This window comes from Rattus norvegicus, chromosome 8 (genome assembly GCF_036323735.1).
Source record: "Rattus norvegicus strain BN/NHsdMcwi chromosome 8, GRCr8, whole genome shotgun sequence".
Classification (NCBI taxonomy): Eukaryota; Metazoa; Chordata; class Mammalia; order Rodentia; family Muridae; genus Rattus; species Rattus norvegicus.
The window spans coordinates 98,541,522-98,567,822 of NC_086026.1; the positions used below are offsets into that span (position 1 = coordinate 98,541,522).

Consider the following 26,301-nt stretch of genomic DNA (forward strand, 5'->3'; position numbering starts at 1 on the left):
AATTATGCCTGAACCTCCTCCACTATGGATCTCAGTAAAGATGCACTCCATACTCAAACTATTGTGGCAAAGCAGGCATTCCTCCTCTGCCATATTTTGGCCAAAGTATTTCACCACACAAGGTGGAAAAGTACCTTTGGCACAGCTTCCATGGAGAGCTATTACCACAGTGGCAGGCTTGGCCACTTGGTAGTGTCATAGAATGAAAAGTGTTAAGTGTAAAAGACTGCCTTCAGATGACAGAAGCAAAGAATACACAACCTGACAGGGCTCACCAGGATGCCTTTGACAAAACTCCCTCAGAAACCTCCTGCTGCTCCTGCTATTTCCTTGTTTCTACTGTTCCTTCCTTCTCCCTTATACCTTTCAACCACAGTGTGTAACACACTACTCCATGGACCCACTCCCAAGAGGTCAGACCAGAAGTGCTGTGATATAATTCCAATTCTGTCTTTGTTCTTGACACTTTTGATAACCACAGGGTCACTCCTGAGATGGTTGACATTCAATCAGTCCCCATTATAGGAGTCAGGGAATAGGTGATAGAGAGGGTGGCTCACCTGTTCCTGCCTGCAGGGGTTGACATGATAGTGCCGAGGACAAGGATGACCTCACTTTTCCACTCTCTCTTGCTACTGAATGACAACAAACAGTGAATGAGATATCCATTGTATAATTCGGTGGCTGAATTTATCAGAATGCAGTATGTAAATTAATAGTAGCTACAGAAGAAAATGTTTCTGATTTGGTCATCTTTGTTTCCTTGTATTAAATCTTATGTCCTACAACAAGTGTATGTAATTCAATGGCCATATTCTATTTCCTCAATGCCTTTTGTTCCACTGTGTGGTATTTCTGTGGAACTGGAAGTTTGAGGTTCTTCAGGATCAAAGGGAACCACGACATTCCTGTGATGACTATGTTTCAGGACATTGATCGCTTGGAATCCATTAACAAAGGGCCAAGGTATATGAACTTTGTGGAAAAATAAACAACAAACAGACTAACAAACATACAAAAAGAAATCTCATGAACGTTCTATAGGAACCATCTTCAGAGTTATGGTGGTGCTTTTGAAAGTTCACCAATTAGACTGCACAGCAGCATGCATAACACTGATGGTGCAGGGGAGTCATAAAGTCATGTGATTGGGACATTGTACAGAGAAGAGCATGAGGACTCTGGATATTTTACCTGGATAGCAGAATGCATATCTCTCTAAGACCCTCAGAAAAAAAAACTGAAATTTATCCACTTGCAGGTCTCCAAGGTATTCACTACAACGCTATATATTGATACCCTACTTTAAAATATGTGGATATATGCTAACACACACATAAACACACACAGAAACACAGAAACACACACACACAGAGCGAGAGAGAGAGAGAGCGAGAGAGAGCGAGAGAGAGAGAGAGAGAGAGAGAGAGAGAGAGAGAGAGAGAGAGAATGGTAGTCCTCACAATAGACTTGCTCTGTGGTGTCTATTAAATGACAGAAGCCACATGAATATGAATGAATCTGTGAAGCATGAGGTTTAGGTTGGTTATACATGGAAGTAGAGAATGCATTCATTTTTACTGTTTATTGAAGATTCGGTAGGAGGGCCCTAGCTTAGTAGAAATATGTAGTCTTCCTCTAAGAACTTCAACCTGACTCGTGCTTCTCACTGAGAGGTTCGCTGATCAAAAGTTCATATTGAGGTATTTTCTAAAAGTGCTCAGTTCCAAACCTACTCAAAACCAAGGTGTCACATTGTGGTTGGGCTGAATAGAAACTTCACTGTAACTATCTCAGGCTGGATATGTCCTTATCATGAACTGACAAGAACAGCAGCCTGGTGCATTGGTAATGTAATAGCAGTGTGTATTCAGCTCACTTTGTAGACGACATCCCCACTGATTTTGTGTATGGCCTTTCTTGGTTCCAGCTTAGGTATGGATACTGACTCCAGGCGCAGTAAGAGTGCACTGTACCTGGTCATGCCTCCGTCACCAGCCCTATGTGCACTCTACTGGTCATACCTGCCTCTTCAAAGTCCTAACCTCTCTCTATTTTGTACAATTTTTCCTTTTACAGAAAAGATCTGTATTCTAGTCTAGCATGTAATTCACTGTACAGAAAACAATGACCTTGTACTCATGTTTCTCCTTCCTTCCCTTCTCAAGGATAATCATTAATAGGATTGAGCCATCCTGGGAACATTTTGTGCAGAATTAGGATATGAACTCTGGGTCCTGGACTTGCTCGACATGTAGTGAGAGCCAATTGGGTGAAGCTGCCATCCATATCCTCATAGTAGCTTCCACAGTACAGCAAAGTACTAACTCCACAGATGATCTATGCAGAGAACACTTGAAGTAATGATGTTGAGTCATGTGGTTCAATATGTATCTCCTCTATCTTCACTCTTAACATATGGAGACGGACAAGTACTGAGAGGAAAGCCTCCTGGAGCATGGAATGTGCCTCACTTTTGATTGTGCATTCCATGGATGTGGTAGTGCATTCCTTTTATAACAGTACACTGCAATCAGAGGAAGATGGAGCTATGTGAGTTCTGGGACATAAATGCAGTAAGCAGGTAGGTAGGTAGATGGATGGATGGATAGATAACATAGAAAGATAGATGGATGGATGGATGGATAGATAGCTTCTGCAGAGCCATGTATACATAGGGAAATCAGATCACAAAACGAAAATCTAAAACAAAACAGAGCTAACCCAAAAATCCATCATTTACAAAAAATTAGAGAGTTCAGATCAGTATCTAGGTGGTGACTAGAGCTCTTCGTGAACATTTTGCCTAAGTTGTGTGTTCCTTGTGTTCATGCTAATATTGTCAACTTCATACAGCTTTTCACCAGGTCCCTATTACAGGTGACTTGGAATAGGCAATAGAGTGGGTAGTTCACCTGTTCCTGCCTGCAGCAGGTGAAGTGACAGGGACACAAGACTGAGACCACTTTTCTGTTCTTTCTTGTTATTCAATGAGATCAAAGTGAATGGATAACCATTTTAAAATTCTGTGGTTGAATTTAACCCAATGCAGTATGCAAATATTATCTCCATGAGAAAATGTTGGTGACCTGGTCATCTTTGTGTCCTTGTATTAAACCTTATGATCTACAACAAACATATATAATCCAATGAAATTATTCTATTTCCTCAATACCTTTAGTTCCACTCCGTGGTATTCCTCTGGATGTAGAAGCATGGCATTCAGCTTCTATTGGATCCACAGGAACAACAATATCCCTTTGATGACTATTTTGCAGTATATTGATCTCTTGGAATGCATTAACAAAGTGACAAGTTATGTCAGCTTTGTGGCAAATCAAACAACAAACAACAAGAAAAAAACCCAAAGAGTAAAAATTATAGAAAACCTGTAATAGTTGTGTGTTTGTACATGGCATCTCATGAGCTTTCTCCAGGAACCATCATCAGAGTTTTGGTGGTGATTTTGAAAGATCACCAAGTAGACTGTGCACAGCAGCATGCATTATACTGATGCTGGGGAGTCATAAAGTCATGTGAATGGGACATTGTACAGAGAAGAGCACCACAACTCTGCTGGTATTGTACTTGGTATGCAGAATGCATATCTCTCTTAGAACCTCAGAAAAACTGAAATTTGTTCACTTGCAGTTCTTAAAGGTATTCACTACAATGCTATATATTGATACCCTTGTACAAAATATGTGACTGTACAATTACACACACACACACACACACACACACACACACAGAGAGAGAGAGAGAGAGAGAGAGAGAGAGAGAGAGAGAGAGAGAGAGAGAGAGAATGGTAGTCCTCACAATAGACTTGCTCTGTGGTGTCTATTAAATGACAGAAGCCACATGAATATGAATGAATCTGTGAAGCATGAGGTTTAGGTTGGTTACACATGGATGTAGAGAATACATTCATTTTTACTGTTTACTGAAGAAGCGGTAGGAGGGCCCTAGCTTAGTAGAAATATATAGTCTTCCTGTAAGAACTTCAACCTGACTCGTGCTTCTCACTGAGAGGTTCTCTGATCAAAAGTCCATATTGAAGTATTTTCTAAAACTGCTCAGTTCCAAACTTACTCAAAACCAAGGTGTCACATTATTGTTGGGCTGAATAGAAATTTCATTGTTATTATTCAAGCCTGGATATGTCCTTATCATGAACCGACAAGAACAGCAGCCTGGTGGATTGGTAATATAAAAGCAGTGTGTGTTCACCTCACTCTGTAGGCAACATCCTCATTTATTATGTGTATGGCCTTTCTTAGTTCCCGCTTAGGTATGGATAGTGACTTTGGGGCAGTAAGAGTGCACTCACTGTACCTGGTTATTCCTCCCTCACCAGTCTTAGAGTGCAATCTCCTGGTCATTACTCCCACTTGAAATTCCTCTCCTCTCTCTATTTTGTATAATTTTTCCTTTTTCAGAAAAGCTCTGTATTCTAGTCTGGCATGTAATTTACTCTACAGGAAACAATGACCTGGTACTCACGTTTGTCCTTCCTTCCCTTCTCTAGGGTAATCATTAATAGGATTGAGCCATCCTGGGCACATTTTATGCAGAATTAGGATATGAACTCTGGGTTCACGGCTCAACATGTAGTGAGCCAACTTGGTTAAGCTGCAATCCATAACCTCATAGTAGCTTCCCTTAATCAAACCACCGTACCGCAAAGTACTAACTCCATACATGATCTATGAAGAGAACACTTAAGTAATGATGTTGAGTTATGTGATTCAATGTTCAAAATATATATCTCATCCTCATCTATATTCACAGTTAAAAAATGGAGACTGACAAGTACTGAGAGGAAAGCCTCCTGGAGCATGGAATGTGCCTCACTTTTGATTGCGCATTCCATGGCTGTGGTAGTGCATTCCTTTCATAACAGTACATTGTACTCAGAGGAAGATGGAGCTATGTGAGTTCTGGGCGATAAAGGTAGGTAGGTAGGTAGGTAGGTAGGCAGGTAGGTAGGTAGATGGATGCATGGATGGGTGGATGGATGCATGGATGGTTGGATTGATAGATAGGTAGTTAGTTAGGTAGCGAGGTAGACAGATAGCTTCAGCAGGGCCATAGATACACATGAAACCCTAGTATAAAAAGAAAAAGAAAAAACAAAACAAAGCATACCCAAAAATCTTATATTTAAAAAAATAGATAGTGCAACTCTGCATCTAGGAGGTGCCTAGAGCTCTTAGTGAACACTTTGCCTAAGTTGTGTGTTCTTTGGGTTCATGCTGATATTGTCAACCTCCTACAGCTTTTCACCAGGTCCCCACTGCAGGTGTCTGGAACTAGGCGACAGAGAGTGTGGCTCACCTGTGCCTGCCTGCAGCGGTTGATGTGATAGTGCTGAGGACACGGATGACCCCACTATTCCACTCTCTCTTCTTACTGAATGAGAACAAACAGTGAGTTAGATATCCATTTTAAAATTCAGTGCTTGACAACCAGAGCTTCCAGGGACTAAGCCACTACCTAAAGACTATACATGGACTGACCCTGGACTCTGACCTCATAGGTAGCAATGAATATCCTAGTAAGAGCACCAGTGGAAGGGGAAGCCCTGGGTCCTGCTAAGACTGAACCCCCAGTGAACTAGATTGTTGGGGGGAGGGCGGCAATGAGGGGAGGGTGGGGAGGGGAACATCCATAAAGAAGGGGATGGGGAGGGATTAGGGGGATGTTTGCCCGGAAACCGGGAAAGGGAATAACACTCGAAATGTATATAAGAAATACTCAAGTTAATAATAAAAAAAATTCAGTGCTTGAATTTATCATAATGCAGTATGTAAATTAATAGTAGCTACAGAAGAGAATGTTTGAGTTGATCATCTTTGTTTCCTTGTATTAAACCATATGGTCTACAACAACTGTATGTAGTTCAATGGACATATTCTATTTCCTCAATACCTTTTGTTCCACTGTGTGGTAATTCTGTGGAACTGGAAGCCTGAGGTTCTTCAGGATCAACTTTCCTGTGATGACTATGTTTCAGGACACTGCTTGAAGCGCATTAACAATGGGACAAGTTATGTCAACTTTGTGGAAAACAAACAAAGAGACTAACAAACAAGCAGAAAAAAAATCTCATGAACATTCTCCAGGAACCATATTCACAGTTACTGTGATGCTTTTGAAAGATCACCAAGTAGACTGTGCACAGCAGCATGCATAACACTGATGGTGCAGGAGAGTCATAAATTCATGTGAATGGGACATTGTACATAGAAGAGCACCACAACTCTGTTGGTATTGTGTCTGGTATGCAGAATGCATATCTCTCTTAGAACCTCAGAAAAACTGAAATTTATCCTCTTGCAATTCTCCATGGTGTTCACTAACATGGTATATATTGATACCATAGTTCAAAACATGTGGATATATAACTACACACACATAGACAAATACACACACACACATACACACACACACACAGAGAGAGAATGAATTATAGTTCTCAAGAATAGAATTGCTTTGTAGTGTCTATTAAATGACAGAAGCCACATGAATATGAATGAATCTAGAAAGAATGAGGTTTCAGTTGGTTACACATGGATGTAGAGAATGTATTTTTACAGTTTACTGAAGAAGAGGTAGGAGGGCCCTAGCTTAGTAGAAATATATAGTCTTCCTCTAAGAACTTCAACCTGACTCGTGCTTCTCAGTGCGAGGTGAGCTGATCAAAAGTCCATATTGAGGTATTTTCTAAAACTGCTCAGTTCCAAGGTTACTCAAAACCAAGGTGTCACATTATGTTTGGGCTGGATTTAAAATACACTCTAATTATCCCAGCCTGGATATGTCCTTATCATGAACTGACAAGAACAGCAGCCTGGTGCATTGGTAATATAAAAGCAGTGTGTGTTCACCTCACTCTGTAGGCAACATCCTCATTGAGCATGTGTGTGCCCTTTCTTAGTTCCCGCTTAGGTATGCATACTGACTCCAAGGCATACTGTACCTGGTCATGCCTCCCTCACCAGTCCTACAGTGCACTATACTGGTCATGACTCCCACTTCAAATTCCTATCCTCTATTTTTGTACACTTTTCCTTTTTTAGAAAAGATCTGTATTCTAGTCTAGCATATAATTCACTGTATAGAAAACAGTGACCTTGTACTCACTTTTCTCCTTCTTTCCTTCTCAAGGGTAATCATTATTAGGATTGAGTCATCCTGGGCACATTTTATGCAGAATTAGGATATGAACTCTGGGTGCTGGACATGCTCAACATGTAGTGAGCAATGGGTGAAGTTGCCATCCATATCCTCATACTACCTTCCCTTAATCAGACCACAGTACAGCAAAGTACTAACTCCATAGATGAACTATGCAGAGAACAGTTGAAGTGATGATGTTGAGTCATGTGGTTCAATGTTCTAAATATATATCTCTTCTATCTTCACAGTTAAAATATGGAGCCTGACAAGTACTGAGAGGAAAGCCTCCTGGAGATTAAATGTGCCTCACTTTTGATTGTGCATTCCATGGATGTGGTAGTGCATTCCTTTTATAACAGTACACTGCAATGAGAGGAAGATGGAGCTATGTGAGTTCTGGTCCATAAAGGCAGGTAGGTAGGTAGATGAATGGATGGATAGATAACATAGAAAGATAGATGGATGGATGGATGGATGGATAGATGGATGGATGGATGGATGGATAGATAGAAAGAAAGATAGATAGATGATAGATAGCTTCAACAGGGCTATAGATACTTAGGGAAACTGTATGATAATAAGAAAAATAAAACAAAGCAAACTCAAAAGTTCTTTATTTACAAAAAATTAGATAGTTCAGATCATTATCTAGATGGTGACTAGAGCTCTTAGTGAACACTTTGCCTAAGTTGTGTGTTCATTGTGTTCATGTTAATATTGTCAACTTCGTACAGCTTTTCACTAGGTCCCTATTACAGGTGTCTGGGAATAGGTGATAGAGTAGGTGGCTCGTCTGTTCCTGCATGCAGCAGGTGAAGTGACAGGGACAGAAGACTGAGTCCACTTTCCCTCTCTTTCTTTTTTTTTTTTAAGACTTATTTATTTTATTTTATTTTTTTTACACTTTATTTATTTTTTATTAACTTGAGTATTTCTTATATACATTTCGAGGGTTATTCCCTTTCCCGGTATCCGGGCAAACATCCCCCTCCCCCCTCCCCTTCCTTCTGGGTGTTCCCCTCCCCATCCTCCCCCCATTGCCGCCCTCCCCCCAACAGTCTAGTTCACTGGGGGTTCAGTCTTAGCAGAACCCAGGGCTTCCCCTTCCACTGGTGATCTTACTAGGATATTCATTGCTACCTATGAGGTCAGAGTCCAGGGTCAGTCCATGTATAGTCTTTAGGTAGTGGCTTAGTCCCTGGAAGCTCTGGTTGCTTGGCATTGTTGTACTTATGGGGTCTCGAGCCCCTTCAAGCTCTTCCAGTTCTCTGATTCCTTCAACGGGGGTCCTATTCTCAGTTCAGTGGTTTGCTGCTGGCATTCGCCTCTGTATTTGCTGTATTCTGGCTGTGTCTCTCAGGAGCGATCTACATCCGGCTCCTGTCGGTCTGCACTTCTTTGCTTCATCCATCTTGTCTAATTGGGTGGCTGTATATGTATGGGCCACATGTGGGGCAGGCTCTGAATGGGTGTTCCTTCAGTCTCTGTTTTAATCTTTGCCTCTCTCTTCCCTGCCAAGGGTATTCTTGTTCCCCTTTTAAAGAAGGAGTGAACCATTCACATTTTGATCATCCGTCTTGAGTTTCATTTGTTCTAGGCATCTAGGGTAATTCAAGCATTTGGGCTAATAGCCACTTATCAATGAGTGCATACCATGTATGTCTTTCTGTGATTGGGTTAGCTCACTCAGGATGATATTTTCCAGTTCCAACCATTTGCCTATGAATTTCATAAAGTCGTTGTTTTTGATAGCTGAGTAATATTCCATTGTGTAGATGTACCACATTTTCTGTATCCATTCCTCTGTTGAAGGGCATCTGGGTTCTTTCCAGCTTCTGGCTATTATAAATAAGGCTGCAATGAACATAGTGGAGCACGTGTCTTTTTTATATGTTGGGGCATCTTTTGGGTATATGCCCAAGAGAGGTATAGCTGGATCCTCAGGCAGTTCAATGTCCAATTTTCTGAGGATCCTCCAGACTGATTTCCAGAATGGTTGTACCAGTATGCAATCCCCCCAACAATGGAGGAGTGTTCCTCTTTCTCCACATCCTTGCCAGCATCTGTTGTCCCCTGAGTTTTTGATCTTAGCCATTCTCACTGGTGTGAGGTGAAATCTCAGGGTTGTTTTGATTTGCATTTCCCTTATGACTAAAGATGTTGAACATTTCTTTAGGTGTTTCTCAGCCATTCGGCATTCCTCAGCTGTGAATTCTTTGTTTAGCACTGAACCCCATTTTTAATAGGGTTATTGTTTCCCTGTGGTCTAACTTCTTGAGTTCTTTGTATATTTTGGATATAAGGCCTCTATCTGTTGTAGGATTGGTAAAGATCTTTTCCCAATCTGTTGGTTGCCGTTTTGTCCTAACCACAGTGTCCTTTGCCTTACAGAAGCTTTGGAGTTTTATGAGATCCCATTTGTCGATTCTTGATCTTAGAGCATAAGCCATTGGTGTTTTGTTCAGGAAATTTTTTCCAGTGCCTATGTGTTCCAGATGCTTCCCTAGTTTTTCTTCTATTAGTTTGAGTGTGTCTGGTTTGATGTGGAGGTCCTTGATCCACTTGGACTTAAGCTTTGTACAGGGTGATAAGCATGGATCGATCTGCATTCTTCTACATGTTGCCCTCCAGTTGAACCAGCACCATTTGCTGAAAATGCTATCTTTTTTCCATTGGATGGTTTTGGCTCCTTTGTCAAAAATCAAGTGACCATAGGTGTGTGGGTTCATTTCTGGGTCTTCAATTCTATTCCATTGGTCTATCTGTCTGTCTCTGTACCAATACCATGCAGTTTTTATCACTATTGCTCTGTAATACTGCTTGAGTTCAGGGATAGTGATTCCCCCTGAAGTCCTTTTATTGTTGAGGATAGCTTTAGCTATCCTGGGTTTTTTTGTTATTCCAGATGAATTTGCAAATTGTTCTGTCTAACTCTTTGAAGAATTGGATTGGTATTTTGATGGGGATTGCATTGAATCTGTAGATTGCTTTTGGTAAAATGGCCATTTTTACTATATTAATCCTGCCAATCCATGAGGATGGGAGATCTTTCCATCTTCTGAGGTCTTCTTCAATTTCCTTCTTCAGTGTCTTGAAGTTCTTATTGTACAGATCTTTTACTTGCTTTGTTAAAGTCACACCGAGGTACTTTATATTATTTGGGTCTATTATGAAGGGTGTCGTTTCCCTAATTTCTTTCTCAGCTTGTTTCTCTTTTGTATAGAGGAAGGCAACTGATTTATTTGAGTTAATTTTATACCCAGCCACTTTGCTGAAGTTGTTTATCAGCTTTAGTAGTTCTCTGGTGGAACTTTTGGGATCACTTAAATATACTATCATATCATCTGCAAACAGTGATATTTTGACTTCTTCTTTTCCGATCTGTATCCCCTTGACCTCCTTTTGTTGTCTGATTGCTCTGGCTAGAACTTCAAAAACTATATTGAATAAGTAGGGAGAGAGTGGGCAGCCTTGTCTAGTCCCTGATTTTAGTGGGATTGCTTCAAGTTTCTCTCCATTTAGTTTAATGTTAGCAACTGATTTGCTGTATATGGCTTTTACTATGTTTAGGTATGGGCCTTGAATTCCTATTCTTTCCAGGACTTTTATCATGAAGGGGTGTTGAATTTTGTCAAATGCTTTCTCAGCATCTAATGAAATGATCATGTGGTTTTGTTCTTTCAGTTTGTTTATATAATAGATCACGTTGATGGTTTTCCGTATATTAAACCATCCCTGCATGCCTGGGATGAAGCCTACTTGGTCATGGTGGATGATTGTTTTGATGTGCTCTTGGATTTGGTTTGCCAGAATTTTGTTGAGTATTTTTGCGTCGATATTCATAAGGGAAATTGATTTGAAGTTCTCTTTCTTTGTTGTGCCTTTGTGTGGTTTAGGTATAAGAGTAATTGTGGCTTCATAGAAGGAATTCGGTAGTGATCCATCTGTTTCAATTTTGTGGAATAATTTGGATAGTATTGGTGTGAGGTCTTCTATGAAGGTTTGATAGAATTCTGCACTAAACCCGTCTGGACCTGGGCTCTTTTTGGTTGGGAGACCTTTAATGACTGCTTCTATTTCCTTAGGAGTTATGGGGTTGTTTAACTGGTTTATCTGTTCCTGATTTAACTTCGGTACCTGGTATCTGTCTAGGAAATTGTCCATTTCCTGAAGATTTTCAAGTTTTGTTGAATATAGGTTTTTATAGTAAGATCTGATGATTTTTTGAATTTCCTCTGAATCTGTTGTTATGTCTCCCTTTTCATTTCTGATTTTGATAATTTGGACACACTCTCTGTGTCCTCTCGTTAGTCTGGCTATGGGTTTATCTATCTTGTTGATTTTCTCAAAGAACCAACTTTTGGTTCTGTTGATTCTTTCTATGGTCCTTTTTTGTTTCTACTTGGTTGATTTCCGCTCTGAGTTTGATTATTTCCTGCCTTCTACTCCTCCTGGGTGTATTTGCTTCTTTTTGTTCTAGAGCTTTTCGGTGTGCTGTCAAGCTGCTGACATATGCTCTTTCCTGTTTCTTTCTGCAGGCACTCAGCGCTATGAGTTTTCCTCTTAGCACAGCTTTCATTGTGTCCCATAAGTTTGGGTATGTTTTACCTTCATTTTCATTAAATTCTAAAAAGTTTTTAATTTCTCTCTTTATTTCTTCCTTGACCAGGTTATCATTGAGTAGAGCATTGTTCAATTTCCAAGTATATGTGGGCGTTCTTCCTTGATTTTTAATGAAGACCAGTTTTAGGCCGTGGTTGTCCGATAGCACGCATGGGATTATTTCTATCTTTCTGTATCTGTTGAGGCCTGTTTTTTGACCAATTATATGGTCAATTTTGGAGAAAGTACCATGAGGAGCTGAGAAGAAGGTATATCCTTTTGCTTTAGGATAGAATGTTCTATAAATATCCGTTAAGTCCATTTGACTCATGACTTCTCTTAGTCTGTCTACATCTCTGTTTAATTTCTGTTTCCATGATCTGTCCATTGATGAGAGTGGGGTGTTGAAATCTCCCACTATTATTGTGTGAGGTGCAATGTGTGTTTTGAGCTTTAGTAAGGTTTCTTTTACATATGTAGGTGCCCTTGTATTTGGGGCATAGATATTTAGGATTGAGAGTTCATCTTGGTGGATTTTTCCTTTGATGAATATGAAGTGTCCTTCCTTATCTTTTTTGATGACTTTTAGTTGAAAATTGATTTTATTTGATATTAGAATGGCTACTCCAGCTTGCTTCTTCTGACCATTTGCTTGGAAAATTGTTTTCCAGCCTTTCACTCTGAGGTAATGTCTGTCTTTGTCTCTGAGGTGTGTTTCCTGTAGGCAGCAGAATGCAGGGTCCTCGTTGTGTATCCAGTTTGTTAATCTATTTCTTTTTATTGGGGAGTTGAGGCCATTGATGTTGAGAGATATTAAGGAATAGTGATTATTGCTTCCCGTTATATTCATATTTGGATGTGAGGTTATGTTTGTGTGCTTTCATTCTCTTTGTTTTGTTGCCAAGACGATTAGTTTCTTGCTTCTTCTAGGGTATAGTTTGCCTCCTTATGTTGGGCTTTACCATTCATTATCCTTTGAAGTGCTGGATTTGTAGAAAGATATTGTGTAAATTTGGTTTTGTCATGGAATATCTTGGTTTCTCCATCTATGTTAATTGAGAGTTTTGCAGGATACAGTAACCTGGGCTGGCATTTGTGTTCTCTTAGGGTCTGTATGACATCAGTCCAGGATCTTCTGGCCTTCATAGTTTCTGGCGAGAAGTCTGGTGTGATTCTGATAGGTCTGCCTTCATATGTTACTTGACCTTTTTCCCTTACTGCTTTTAATATTCTTTCTTTATTTTGTGTGTTTGGTGTTTTGACAATTATGTGACGGGAGGTGTTTCTTTTCTGGTCCAATCTATTTGGAGTTCTGTAGGCTTCTTGTATGCCTATGGGTATCTCTTTTTTTAGGTTAGGGAAGTTTTCTTCTATGATTTTTTGAAGATATTTACTGGTCCTTTGAGCTGGGAGTCTTCACTCTTCTATACCTATTATCCTTAGGTTTGATCTTCTCATTGAGTCCTGGATTTCCTGTATGTTTTGGACCAGTAGCTTTTTCCGCTTTACATTATCTTTGACAGTTGAGTCAATGATTTCTATGGAATCTTCTGCTCCTGAGATTCTCTCTTCCACATCTTGTATTCTGTTGGTGAAGCTTGTATCTACAGCTCCTTGTCTCTTCTTTTGTTTTTCTATATCCAGGGTTGTTTCCATGTGTTCTTTCTTGATTGCTTCTATTTCCATTTTTAATTCCTTCAACTGTTTGATTGTGTCTTCCTGGAATTCTTTCAGGGATTTTTATGACTCCTCTCTATGGGCTTCTACTTGTTTATGATTTCCTGATATTCTTTCAGGGATTTTTGTGTCTCCTCTCTATGGGCTTCTACTTGTTTATTTATGTTTTCCTGGAATTCTTTCAGGCATTTTTGCGATTCCTCTCAGTAGGCTTCTACTTGTTTATTAATGTTTTCCTGTGTTTCTCTAAGGGAGTTCTTCACGTCTTTCTTGAAGTCCTCCAGCATCATGATCAAATATGATTTTGAAACTAGATCTTGCTTTTCTGGTGTGTTTGGAAATTCCATGTTTGTTTTGGTGGGAGAATTGGGCTCCGATGATGCCATGTAGTCTTGGTTTCTGTTGCTTGGGTTCCTGCGCTTGCCTCTCGCCATCAGATTATCTCTAGTGTTACTTTGTTCTGCTATTTCTGACAGTGGCTAGACTGTCCCTATAAGCCTGTGTGTCAGTAGTGCTGTAGACCTGTTTTACTGTTTTCTTTCAGCCAGTTATGGGGACAGAGTGTTCTGCTTTCGTGCGTGTAGTTTTTCCTCTGTACAGGTCTTCAGCTGTTCCTGTGGGCCTGTGTCTTGAGTTCACCAGGCAGGTCACTTGCAGCAGAAAAGTTGGTCTTACCTGTGGTTCCGAGGCTCAAGTTTGCTCGAGGGGTGCTGCCCACGGGCTCTCTGCAGCGGCAGCAACCAGGAAGACCTGTGCCGCCCCTTCTGGGAGCTTCAGTGCACCAGGGTTCCAGATGGCCTTTGGTGTTTTCCTCTGGCGTCCGAGATGTGTGTGCAGAGAGCAGTCTCTTCTGGTTTCCCAGGCGTGTCTGCCTCTCTGAAGGTTTAGCTCTCCCTCCCATGGGATTTGGGTGCAGAGAACTGTTTATCAGGTCTGTTTCCTTCAGGTTCCGGCGGTGTCTCAGGCAGGGGTCCTGCCGCTCCTGGGCCCTCCCCCACGGGAGCCCACAGGCCTTATACAGTTTCCTCTTGGGCCAGGGATGTGATCAGGGGTGGGCAGTGTTGGTGGTCTCTTCCGCTCTGCAGTCTCAGGAGTGCCCACCTGACCAGGCGGTGAGGTCTCTTTCCCACGGGGTCTGGGAGCAGAGAGCTGCTGCGGGCCGGTCCCTCTCTTTCCTTTTATTCAATGAGATCATAGTGAATGGATATCCATTTAAAAATTCTGTGGTTGAATTTAACCTAATGCAGTATGCAAATATTATCTTGAGAAGAAAATATTTGTGACCTGGTCATCTTTGTTTCCTTGTATTAAACCTTATGATCTACAACAACTATATAGACTCCAATGAAATTATTCTATTTCTTCAATACCTTTAGTTCCACTCTGTGTTACTCCTCTGGACGTGGAAGCATGGGATTCAGCTTCTTTGGCATCCACGGGAACAACCACATTCCTTTCATGACTATTTTGCAGCATATTGATCGCTTGGAATGCATTAACAAAGAGACGTTATGTCAGCTTTGTGGCAAAACAAACAAGAAACTACCAACAAGCAAAAAAAAAACTTCAAACAGTTAAAAGTAGAGAAAACCAGTAATAGTCGTGTGTATTTCCATTGTGTCTCATGAACATTCTCCAGGAACCATCATCAGAGTTATGGTGGCGCTTTTGAAAGATCACCAAGTACACTGAGCACAGCAGCATGCATTACACTGATGGTGCAGCTGAGTCATGAATTCATGTGAATGGGACATTGTACAGAGAAGAGCATGAGGATTCTGTGGATATTTTACCTGGTAGGCAGAATGCATATCTCTCTTAGAACCTCAGAAAAACTGAAATTTGTCCACTTGCAGTTCTTCATGGTATTTCACTAAAATGCTATATATTGATACCCTTGTACAAAATATGTGACTGTACAATTACACACACGGAGAGAGAGAGAGAGAGAGAGAGAGAGAGAGAGAGAGAGAGAGAGAGAGAGAGAGAATGGTAGTCCTCAAAGAATAGAATTGCTCTGTGGTGTCTATTACATAACAGAAGCCACGTAAATATGAATGAATCTCGGAAGAATGAGGTTTCACTTGGTTACACATGTTAGTATAGAATGTATTTATTTTTCCTATTTACTGAAGAAGCTGTAGGAGGGCCATAGCTTAGTAGAAATATGTGGTCTTCCTCTGAGAACTTCAACCTGAATCATGCTTCTCAATGTGAGATTCGCTGATCAAAAAGATCATATTGGGTTATGTTCCAAAAGTGCTCAGTTCCAACGGTACTCATAATGAAATTGTCACATTATGGTTGGGGTGAATAGAAACTTCATTATTACTATTCAAGCCTGGATATGTCCTTATCATGAACTGACAAGAACAGCAGCATTGTTCATTGAAATATTGAATATAAAAGTAGTGTGTGTTCACCGCACTTTTTAGGCGACATCCTCATTGTATGGCCTTTCTTAAGTCCAGCTTAGGTATGGATACTGACTCCAGGGCAGTAAGAGTGCACTGTACCTGGTCATGCCTCCCTCACCAGTCCTACAGTGGACTATACTGGTCATGCCTCCCTCTTCAAAGTCACATCCTCTCTCTATTTTGCACACTTTTTCCTTTTTTAGAAAAGATCTGTATTCTAGTCTAGCGTGTAATTCACTGTACATAAAACAATGACCTGGTACTCACGTTTCTCCTTCTTTCCCTTCTCAAGGGTAATCATTAATAGGATTGAGCCATCCTGGGCACATTTTATGCAGAATTAGAATATGAACTCTGGGTGCTGGACATGCTCAACATGTAGTGAGCCAACTGGGTGAAGCTGCAATCCATATCCTCCTACTACCTTCCCTTAATCAAACCGCAGTACAGCAAAGTACTAACTCCACAGATGATCTATGCAGCGAACACCTGAAGTAATGATGTTGAGTCATGTGATTCAATATGTATCTCCTCTATCTTCACTCTTAACATATGGAGACGGACAAGTACTGAGAGGAAAGCCTCCTGGAGCATGGAATGTGCCTCACTTTTGATTGTGCACTGCATGGATGTGGTAGTGCATTCCTTTTATAACAGTACACTTCAATCAGAGGAAGATGGAGCTATATGAGTTCTGGGCCATAAAGGTAGGTAGGTAGGTAGGTAGGTAGGTGGATGGATGGATGGATGGATAGATAGGTAGGTAGGTAGGTAGCTTCAGCAGGGCCATGGATACACAGGGAAACCTGATCACAAAAGATAAACAACAAAACAAGGCAAACCTAATTATCCTATATTTACAAAAAATTAGATAGTAACATCATTATCTAGATGGTGACTGTTAGTGAACACTTTGCCTAAGTCGTGTTGTTCTCTGTGTTCATGCCAATATTGTCAACCCCGAATAGCTTTTCACCAGGTTTTCCTAGAAAGAACCAACCAATTTTTGCATGAACCTGGTTCATTCACATGTAACATATTTCAATGTAGTGGTCAGCACAGAATTATTAATCTTCACCAAAACATGGGCTTTTCTTTCATACTCGTTAATGTCTGCAGGGAGATGAGTTTCACTGCCCAGGCCTTCTGAGCACTGTGGTAGTCCTGACAGTGTTTGGAATTCCTGCAGCTTTGAGTTAGTGCAGGGAGATGGTAGAAAACTGGAAAATCTTTCTTGGGGTTTATTATGCCCTTGATGGTGTTAAAGCGGGTTGTTGCACCGCATATCTAAAGATCTCCATCATTTACTCTGCATCTTGGTTTATTCATCTGTCTAGAAAAAAATACAAATTACAGTCACCACATGTGGCTGTGGCAAACTTTAAACACATAAGTAAATTGTCTATCCTGATTTTTTTCAAAGTCTTTTCCCCTGAAACTGGGTTGACTAACTTGGATATCTGTGAAGATAAGTTAGGTTTACATGCAGCCCAGTGCACAAAACACTAATGTAAAGAGGTCACAGCTGGATGTGGCAGCTGTAGACACTGGGCTACCATTTCTCACTTGAGGCATCACTTTTTTTTAGAACAAACATCCTGTTTTCAATCAATACATGTGGATTTGCTCACTGTGGTGCAACCGACAAACGACAGCCAGGATTAACATAATTCATATTTAACACATTTCTGCAGAGACTGCACGATACATACTCTTTTGGACTCTTCTATGATCCACCTGCAACACACAGGAAAGAAGACTCTTACTCATATTATGCTGAATTCTCTTTGTACAGCTTTTTGGTTCACATCTTGGCAGGACATAATTGCACCAAAGATTGGCAAACTAATCTAGTCTCTTACTAATCTATTGACTTTTACAGACTTATATAAACTCAGGAGAAAGATTCTATACTGGTATATTATGTGATAGGGACACAGAATACCTCACGACATCTACTGTGTGTCAAAAAACTAGTACGTTTTCCACGTTTGCTGACTAAATGCCACATCGGGCAACCCTGTGGGTTGGCTTCTACGGAGGTTAGCTGAGTGACATTACAATGTGGTAGTGCTAACATCTATTTAGTGATACTAACCCATTTTGTGAAGCACTCCAATAATGAGCATTCATCCTCATGTCATAAGTTCTGGGCCCCGAACATGCCACGCTGGGGCATAGGATTTCCCCCACATCCATCTTTGGGGAACATAGTCAAATTCAACCTAAACCACAGGCTCTAGAAGCCATAAAAGGAGAGGGCTCTTACATAAACATTCAAATCTATATGGATGTTATGCCTGTCACCTTCTCAGTGCAATTTACATACTTGTATCTAAAGCAGAACACTATTGTCCAGAAGACAGCCTACGCCAACCCCAAGTCACTACATGACATAGAAGTGTGAATGTTCTATTACATTACCAATCTGATATAATTCTGTTCCCTTCTCTTCCTAAATAAATTATTTAAAGCTCATGATACACCTAATTGACTTTATATTGTAAGTGTGATAGCTATAAAAACGTGGGAGAATCATTAAAGTAACTTTTCTCTCTTACATAAAGGAAAAGAGCTTCTTACCTTCACTGAGGACTTGGAATATTTTCCTTCGGTACTGGAAGGTAGGACAGTTGTATGTTCAGGTGCAACTAGAGGGACAGAAAGTAACTGTCAGCTCGCGGGACCATTTATTTACACAAGCATCTTTGTTGGACATGGATAAGCGTGTACTGAGTCAGTACATGTGATTAGATTTAGGTAGGCTACTATTGGGCTGTTTTTCCTGATGACAAGTAGAGGCAAAGATTAGAAAACTAAAAAGCTTTTTCTGTCTTTCTAGAGAATGAGAATATAAAGCAACGGAAGAGTCTGTTTCAATATCTAACCACTAAATGCATGTTTCAAAAAATGTATGCATGTACTCGGTTTGGGAGGGAGCATATCAGAGGGCAACCTTTGGTATCCGGTTTTTCCCTTCCATTACACAAGTTTCTGGGGTTTGAATAGGTCCAATGTCAGGCACCTATACCTATTGAAACATCACAGTCTCCCCATTTAAATAAATGTCTCGATTACACCACATATTACCATCAATTCCTGTAAACACTTTGAAAGCCAGAATAACTGAAAAAAATCTCTTCATAATATCTCACAGGCATATTTCAGCCTCCATCAATTGACACATTCTGATTCTGCATTCATCATAAAGAACATAGAATTTTAGCTTTTTAACATATTTGTTTTACTGGGTAAGTGAATTTAGTATAAGGCATATGGTGTAACTATAATGATCCATTCATCCTTTGACATTCATTAGTTTATTGACTCCTGGAAAACAATAGGTACTCTGCCTTGTTTCTCCTTTTAGTCTTTCTTCACTATCCTTTGCCCTTTTGTACTTATGTGTGTTGTGGCATCCAGATTAAAAGGAACAGTGATGGGGAAGAGATGGGGATGGATCTTGCTGGCCCTTCAAGTCATTGAACTCAGTTCTGTGTGAGAGTTGCTCCAAGTGTAAGGAGGCTTCTAAAACCTGGGTAGATATTCTGAGTACTTATGTGTCACTCTCCCAGGGTGTGTGGTTAGCAAGGTTTCTGAACTTTTGAGGGTCACGTTTGTATTCCTATCAGATCTCAAGGAAAGACCTCCCCATTTGTAGTTGGCTTTAGGCCTGGTGTGAGGATGAGGGTCCCAACCCTAAGTATCTGTGAGCTGACAAGAAGGGCTGGTACTTCCTTACAGTGAGTAGGATGAAATGTGACACTGATGCAGCAGTATCTGTCCTGGGATAAAGTGACCATGGACTTTGTCATAAAGTAGATAATGCCTAAGACTTCTACAGATTTGAGACATCCTGACATGTACACTGGAAACCTATCATCTTCGTTAATTAGCTTTTCACAAATAAGAACATCTCTAGATTTAGGTTTTGGCCAATTCATCCGGACAGCTATAGCTCTCTGAAAGAATGTCAGGATAAATAAACCACATAACACATGGAAACAGAATGAAAGAGTTAATACATCTTTTAAGCACCGTGTTTCTTCATGCGCAGAAGTGATTGCCTCTGCACACCATTCTTTTTGTTCAGCATATATAAACACTGTATACTCATTGATCACTGTAGTTACTGACCCTCTAGTTAGTTCACCAGTCTGTAATTCATCTGATTCTTTACTTTGTTTGTTGAAAGAGTGAGCACTCATTCAGAACAAAATAATCACTGTATTGAATGATACCCGACTTCAAAGAGATGTGGGTCACAATAGTACCTGTTTGTGATATCTACAATTCAGGATAAACCATAAATTTTATATTTAAATTGTTCAATATGGAGTATGGACACTATAAAATTGTACATACATAGAAAAGACACACCTACATTTTAGTAAATAAAGTATATCTGGTAAGAAAATACCAGGGAATGTTTGTTACAAATGAAAATAGGCACACATTATAGTGTGAATTTATCATAATTTAATCCTACTATGAAGCCACTCCAATTTTCTGAGATTAATAATTTCAATACAGAGGACCTTCGTTATTTCAAAGTATATTTATGAAAGTGTTACAGTATTTATATATAGGGGTGTCTATGAAGCACAATCTTGTGGGAAGAAGTACAAACGTATATAGAACATGAATAGAGACATGTACACATATAAACATATAAAAGTCAAAATACTTCATACAGACTAAAATACAATATATAATAAAGCATAATTCTAATAAGCAGTTATAAGTATTTTAACAAGAGAAACATTAACCAGTCTAGTTGAAGGAAAAGCACTAAATGGCTAGTAACATCATACCTTGTGTATTACAACAACAATTACCCATAATCTAACAATTTCAACGTTACTATCACTCTGTAAAATCTAGTCATGTACTCGGGAGCAAGCTCTCAAAGTATACTGGCATTCAGCTCTCAGGCCTGAACATAACTACATACAGGTCAGCCATATGTCATAGAACTTGCATAGTGAACTCATAATCCATACCATGACACCCAACATCTGCTAGCTAGGCAAGTCTGCTCATGCAAGTTCAAGATTACAGTGTGGGTTATTATAAATGCCAGCATTCTTTACCTAAGAATGATTAACTACAAAGTTATTGTTTTTTCTCATCTGTTTATACGGTTCTGAAGAACCCTGTCTGTATGCCTACTTCACAGAGCTCTTTTTTTCTCTTTCTTTCAGATCAAAATGTGAGCTTTTAGCTACTGCTCCAGTGCCATTCTTGTCTATCTGCTGCCATGCTCCCTGCCATGATGGCCATGATCTCTCCCTGAAACTTTATTCTCCAAGTTAAATATTTTCTTTTACAAGTTGACTTGGCCTCGGTGTTTTATCACAAAAATAGTAAAGTAACTAAGATTGCCCCTAACCAGTCATGTTTGTATACCTGTCCTCAATAGTTCAAAGACATAAGTGTAGTAAAAATTGGAGATTTCTATCCCATCTTTGATAATTTACTTTCCAAATAAAAGACATTAAAACTTTTTATTTATAATAAGCCTTAAAAGCACTAGAGCTGGGCAGATAGATATTAACTCTCTATGTTGTTTTGTCTATTCCCTGTCAATAACCTTCAGATACAACTTGCCATGCTTTGAGACAGCCACTCTCCAAATGGCTGCCCTCATTGCTATGTTCTCACTATCCATCTACCCCTGGCTCTTCTTCCTTCTTCCTCTCTCCTTTCTCTCTTGGTGTTCTCTTTCTCAGACCCCAAGCCCAGCAACTGAAACCTTTCCTACATCTCTTCTGCCCAGCTGTAAGCTGTGGACATGTTAATTAACCAATAGTTTTAAATTAATGGCAAGGTTACAAAGTAACTTGCCTCATTGAAGGCAGTCAGATCTTGGGGACCAGTATTTCATTTACGATACATAGCAACAGACTAAGCCTCAACACACAATTAATAGTGAAAAGCAGAAAAGAAAGATTAATTTTTTTTAGCTTCAGCCCCACTGGACCACTTTCCATGAACAACACCAGATGGCACTCCAGGAAAGCCTGTTGATGTGGTGGTTCCTTGGGAAGAGGCACAAGCTCTGTTGACTTCCTCCACTAAGACCATCCTTAGAATGCTAAGATGCTTAGTTTTTTTTATTTTTTATTTTTTTTTATTAACTTGAGTATTTCTTATATACATTTCAAGTGTTATTCCCTTTCCCGGTTTCCGGGCAAACATCCCCCTAATCCCTACCCCTCCCCTTCTTTATGGGTGTTCCCCTCCCCATCCTCCCCCCATTGCCGCCCTCCCCCCAACAGTCTAGTTCACTGGGGGTTCAGTCTTGACAGGACCCAGGGCTTCCCCTTCCACTGGTGCTCTTACTAGGATATTCATTGCTACCTATGAGGTCAGAGTCCAGGGTCAGTCCATGTATAGTCTTTTTTTTTTTTAAATTTATTTAATACTTAATAATAATTCTTTGGTTTCCGGGCAAACATCCCCCTACCCCCTCCCCTTCCTTATGGGTGTTCTCCTCTCAACCCTCCCCCCATTGCCGCCCTCCCCCCAACAGTCTAGTTCACTGGGGGTTCAGTCTTAGCAGGACCCAGGGCTTCCCCTTCCACTGGTGCTCTTACTAGGATATTCATTTCTACCTATGAGGTCAGAGTCCAGGGTCAGTCCATGTATAGTCTTTAGGTAGTGGCTTAGTCCCTGGAAGCTCTGGTTGCTTGGCATTGTTGTACATATGGGGTCTTGAGCCCCTTCAAGCTCTTCCAGTTCTTTCTCTGATTCCTTCAACGGGGGTCCTATTCTCAGTTCAGTGGTTTGCTGCTGGCATTCGCCTCTGTATTTGCTGTATTCTGGCTGTGTCTCTCAGGAGCGATCTACATCCGGCTCCTGTCAGTCTGCACTTCTTTGCTTCATCCATCTTGTCTAATTGGGTGGCTGTATATGTATGGGCCACATGTGGGGCAGGCTCTGAATGGGTGATGCTTAGTTTTAAACAAAGTCAAGAAGTATCTATAGCTCAGTAGTGCTGGTCAAGTTATTTCTTCCTTCCTGACCCCCATTACCATTGTCTGGGCTTCGGTCTCTCCTGAAAAGTGATGCTAGGTTTTAAGTCTCTTAGTCTTCCTTCTGGTTTGCCCAAGGGTTCTAGCTTGTTCTTTCTCCCAGCATGGGAGTCTTGGCATCCACTGTTTAAGCTGTCCAGTACCAAAGAGAAGAACACAAGTATCTCTGGATAATATTTCATACGTGCCAGGATGGTTATAGAATTAGATGTTTTATACTGTTGGAACTACTGCCTTGAACCGTTATACTTCCTCCTTCCTCTATAGTTCCAAGTATGGCAGAGTAGAATAGTCACAGTGAAATAATATAATTTATCACTCATCATTAATTTTCTCACATCTAAACTATGATTTGCAAGTGAAACTCAGTTTTTTTTTAAAATTTATTTATTTAATGTATGCGAGTACACTGTAGCTGTCTTCAGACACACCAGAAGAGGGCATCAGATCTCATTACAGGTCGTTGTGAGCCACCATGTGGTTGCTGGGATTTGAACTCAGGACCTCTGGAAGAGCAGTCAGTGCTCTTAACCGCTGAGCCATCTCTCCAGCCCCGAAACTCAGTTTTTTATTGTATATATTTATTTATTTATATTTCAAGAGTTATTCCCTTTCCCGGTATCCTGTCTATAAGCCCCCTCATCCCCTCCCCCTCCCCATAAGGGTATTTCCCCCCATTCACCCCCCTTTACTGCCCCCCAACATTCTCCTGCACTTGGGGTCCAATCTTGGCATGACCAAGGGCTTCTTCCTCCACTGGTGCCCCAACAAGGCTATTCTCTGCTACATATGCAGGTGAAACTCAGTTCTAAGAATGAAAATTTGACCTCAGTGGGAGGCTTGGCCAAGGGTTTAAGACTTCTGCTTTATGTCCAACCCCTGCTCCTTAAAAATATGTGATAGCTAAAGTGGCATGAGAAATGGGAAGTGGGAAGAAAGGGTTCTGGAAAGTCCCCAAGATTTTCTAATGGTGGAGACATATGGCTGTTAAATCTACCTACAACTAGAGTTGGTGCCCAAGATGACAACGGAAGGGGATTTCCTTTGGAAGTTACCCTTCACTAGACAGATAAATCTCTCCCAAGTGTATTAGAAAGCAAAGGCTTTATGTGTAACCGTACTGGCAAGAATAAAATTATTCTAAATAAGACAACTTATTTCCTTCCCTTTGGCTATCAGATCATTAAAATAATGGTTCCATATAAATTGGAATTTCCTCTGGAATATCATGGCAGGAAAAAACAAATGGCTCAGGCCCTTATTCTATCCAGAGGAGAACGTTATTTTGTGAGACTTAACTTTCCATCTCATTTTTCCAAGCCCAAGCTTGGGATGAATGTTTCATCTGCATTGATAGAAGTTAACAACTCTCCTTGTTGCTTCTCACTTCACTCTTGGCCAGCTACATCTTCCTTAGCAGAGTTTTAGTAAAGTAAAATAGTAGATATAAAGCCTTCAGACTGCAAACTTAAAGTAGAAGTGAAGAAATAGAAGCACAAGTATAAGAATGTAATGCAGCTACAGGACGTTACAAATCCAGGGGGAATTATTTCTTAACATCAGATAATTTCTAAACTATTTTTCTTGCTAATGAAGTGTCTCAGTAGTGAGGTTAAAAAAGAGAGTACTTGGCGTGTTTTGTGGTGAGCCTAGGAATCAGAAGAGACTTCTAAGGGAAGTCCTATGCAGGCCATACAGAAGGGCAAGTCCAGGTGCAGTTCAGTTCTATCTACCAATAGAAGAGAGCAGGGGAATTGGCTGGAGAAAACACTGGCAGTTTACTTACTGAAACCCAGCACATAACAGCTCTCACTATGATGATCCACAGTGAGCAGTGTTTGTTTTTTCTCCATGGTTGTTCCATCTTTCAATATTTTTCTCAGTAGAGGCAAAGCCTATTCCTCCAATAGCACTGAATTTGAATCTGTTATCTTTGATTTGAGCTGGTTACTAGGCAATGATAAAACAATTTACTGAAAGGACTTGGAGATATTTCACCACCTACATATAGGATGCAACACTGAACATGGGACCCATAGATGCCTAGGAGTCTCACCAACAATCTCTTTTTCTTTCTCCAGATGGATTTCATTTAATTTTTGAATACTTATTCATTATTTTTGTTTTACGTATATGAGTAGTTTGCCTGCATATATGTACGCATACTGCATGCATGCCATATGCCTGTGGAAGACAGAAAAGGGTGCTTAAGGATGGCTATATGCCACCGTGTGGATACTGGGAACCAAACTAGGGCCTTCTGCAATAATAGAAAGTGCTCTTAACCACTGAGCTGTCTTCCTAGCCCTGGACTTTATCCACTTTTACCAGCTTTACAGATTGAAAAACATGGGCACTAACAGCTCTTGATCACTATTCTGGAACTTCCATGATGAAGAGGACTGATTATTTCTGTCTTATTTCTTAGTATACTTCATGTTAGGACAAAAAACCAAAACCCTGATGTTGGATAATATAGAAAGAAAAAATGATATTTAACTCATGATTCTAATAACTAGAATGTCTATATTGTATCGTGCTGGCTGATATCCTACGAAGAGTCCTCTGACTAACATATTCACAGAAAACCACAAAGGGTCCCGGCAAGTGGAAAAGGTGTACAGGTACAGGGTAGGTATGTCCATTTCTTTTTTTTTTAAAGGTTTATTTATTTTATTTATATGTGAGTACACTGTAGGTGTCTTCAGACACTTCAGAAGAGAACATTCCATTGCAGATGGTTGTGAACCACCATGTGGTCACTGGGAATCGAACTCAGGACCTCTGGAAGAGCAGTCAGTGCTCTTAACCACTGAGCCATCTCTCCAGCCCGGTATGTCCATTTCTAACCACACAATCCAACAGGAATTAACTTGCTCCTGCTACTTCATGCCCACTCTTTTTTTATAGTATTAATCCATTTCTGAGGTGGAACCTGCCATGATTTAATTGCTTTCCTTTAGGCTCTCAACACTGCCACACTGGAGAACAAGTTTCCATTCCATAAATCCTGAGAAGCAACTCATATACAAATTTGAAGGGAGATTCTCACAGGCTCATATCTTCCATATATGGTCTGCTTAGATATAAATAGGGAATTGTAGCGTTTTTGTGGCATATCTGGTATTTCCAGGATACAGCTGGCAGGAGGTTAGCTTATGCTACTATTATCTTTAACAGACATAAACTGAGAATTTACCTAGAGTTTAGTAGCTTTGATTCTTAGGCCAGAAGGTGGATCAAGTTTTGGAGCTGTTGTGTGTTGCTATAATGAGAATTCTGAAGTGTCAGTGGAGTATACAATACTCCTGGTGTCAATCCTCTAGTAAGTTGGCACTCAAGAGGCTCTGCAATCACAAATGCCAGACCTCATCTGCTTTGGTTGC

At 40.3% G+C, this 26,301-nt stretch overlaps 1 protein-coding gene across 15 annotated transcripts in view; it reads right to left on the reverse strand.

Moving 5' to 3' along the window:
- RGD1560775 (similar to RIKEN cDNA 4930579C12 gene) overlaps positions 1-26,301 on the reverse strand; it is a 126,219-nt gene that overhangs the window by 58,242 nt on the left and 41,676 nt on the right. For 6 of the 15 annotated variants that reach the window (XM_063265994.1, XM_063265992.1, XM_063265989.1 and 3 more), the window contains 5 exons: positions 18,462-18,529; positions 17,591-17,615; positions 14,832-14,945; positions 5,338-5,412; positions 561-635 (listed from right to left, as the gene is read on the reverse strand). In XM_063265994.1, the coding sequence (XP_063122064.1) occupies positions 561-635; positions 5,338-5,412; positions 14,832-14,945; positions 17,591-17,615; positions 18,462-18,529 (357 nt within the window). Of the gene's footprint in view, positions 1-560; positions 636-5,337; positions 5,413-14,831; positions 14,946-17,590; positions 17,616-18,461; positions 18,530-20,692; positions 21,726-26,301 lie in introns of those variants that run through there. The other 9 variants (XM_017596112.3, XM_039081971.2, XM_063265993.1 and 6 more) reach the window with 7 other exon arrangements.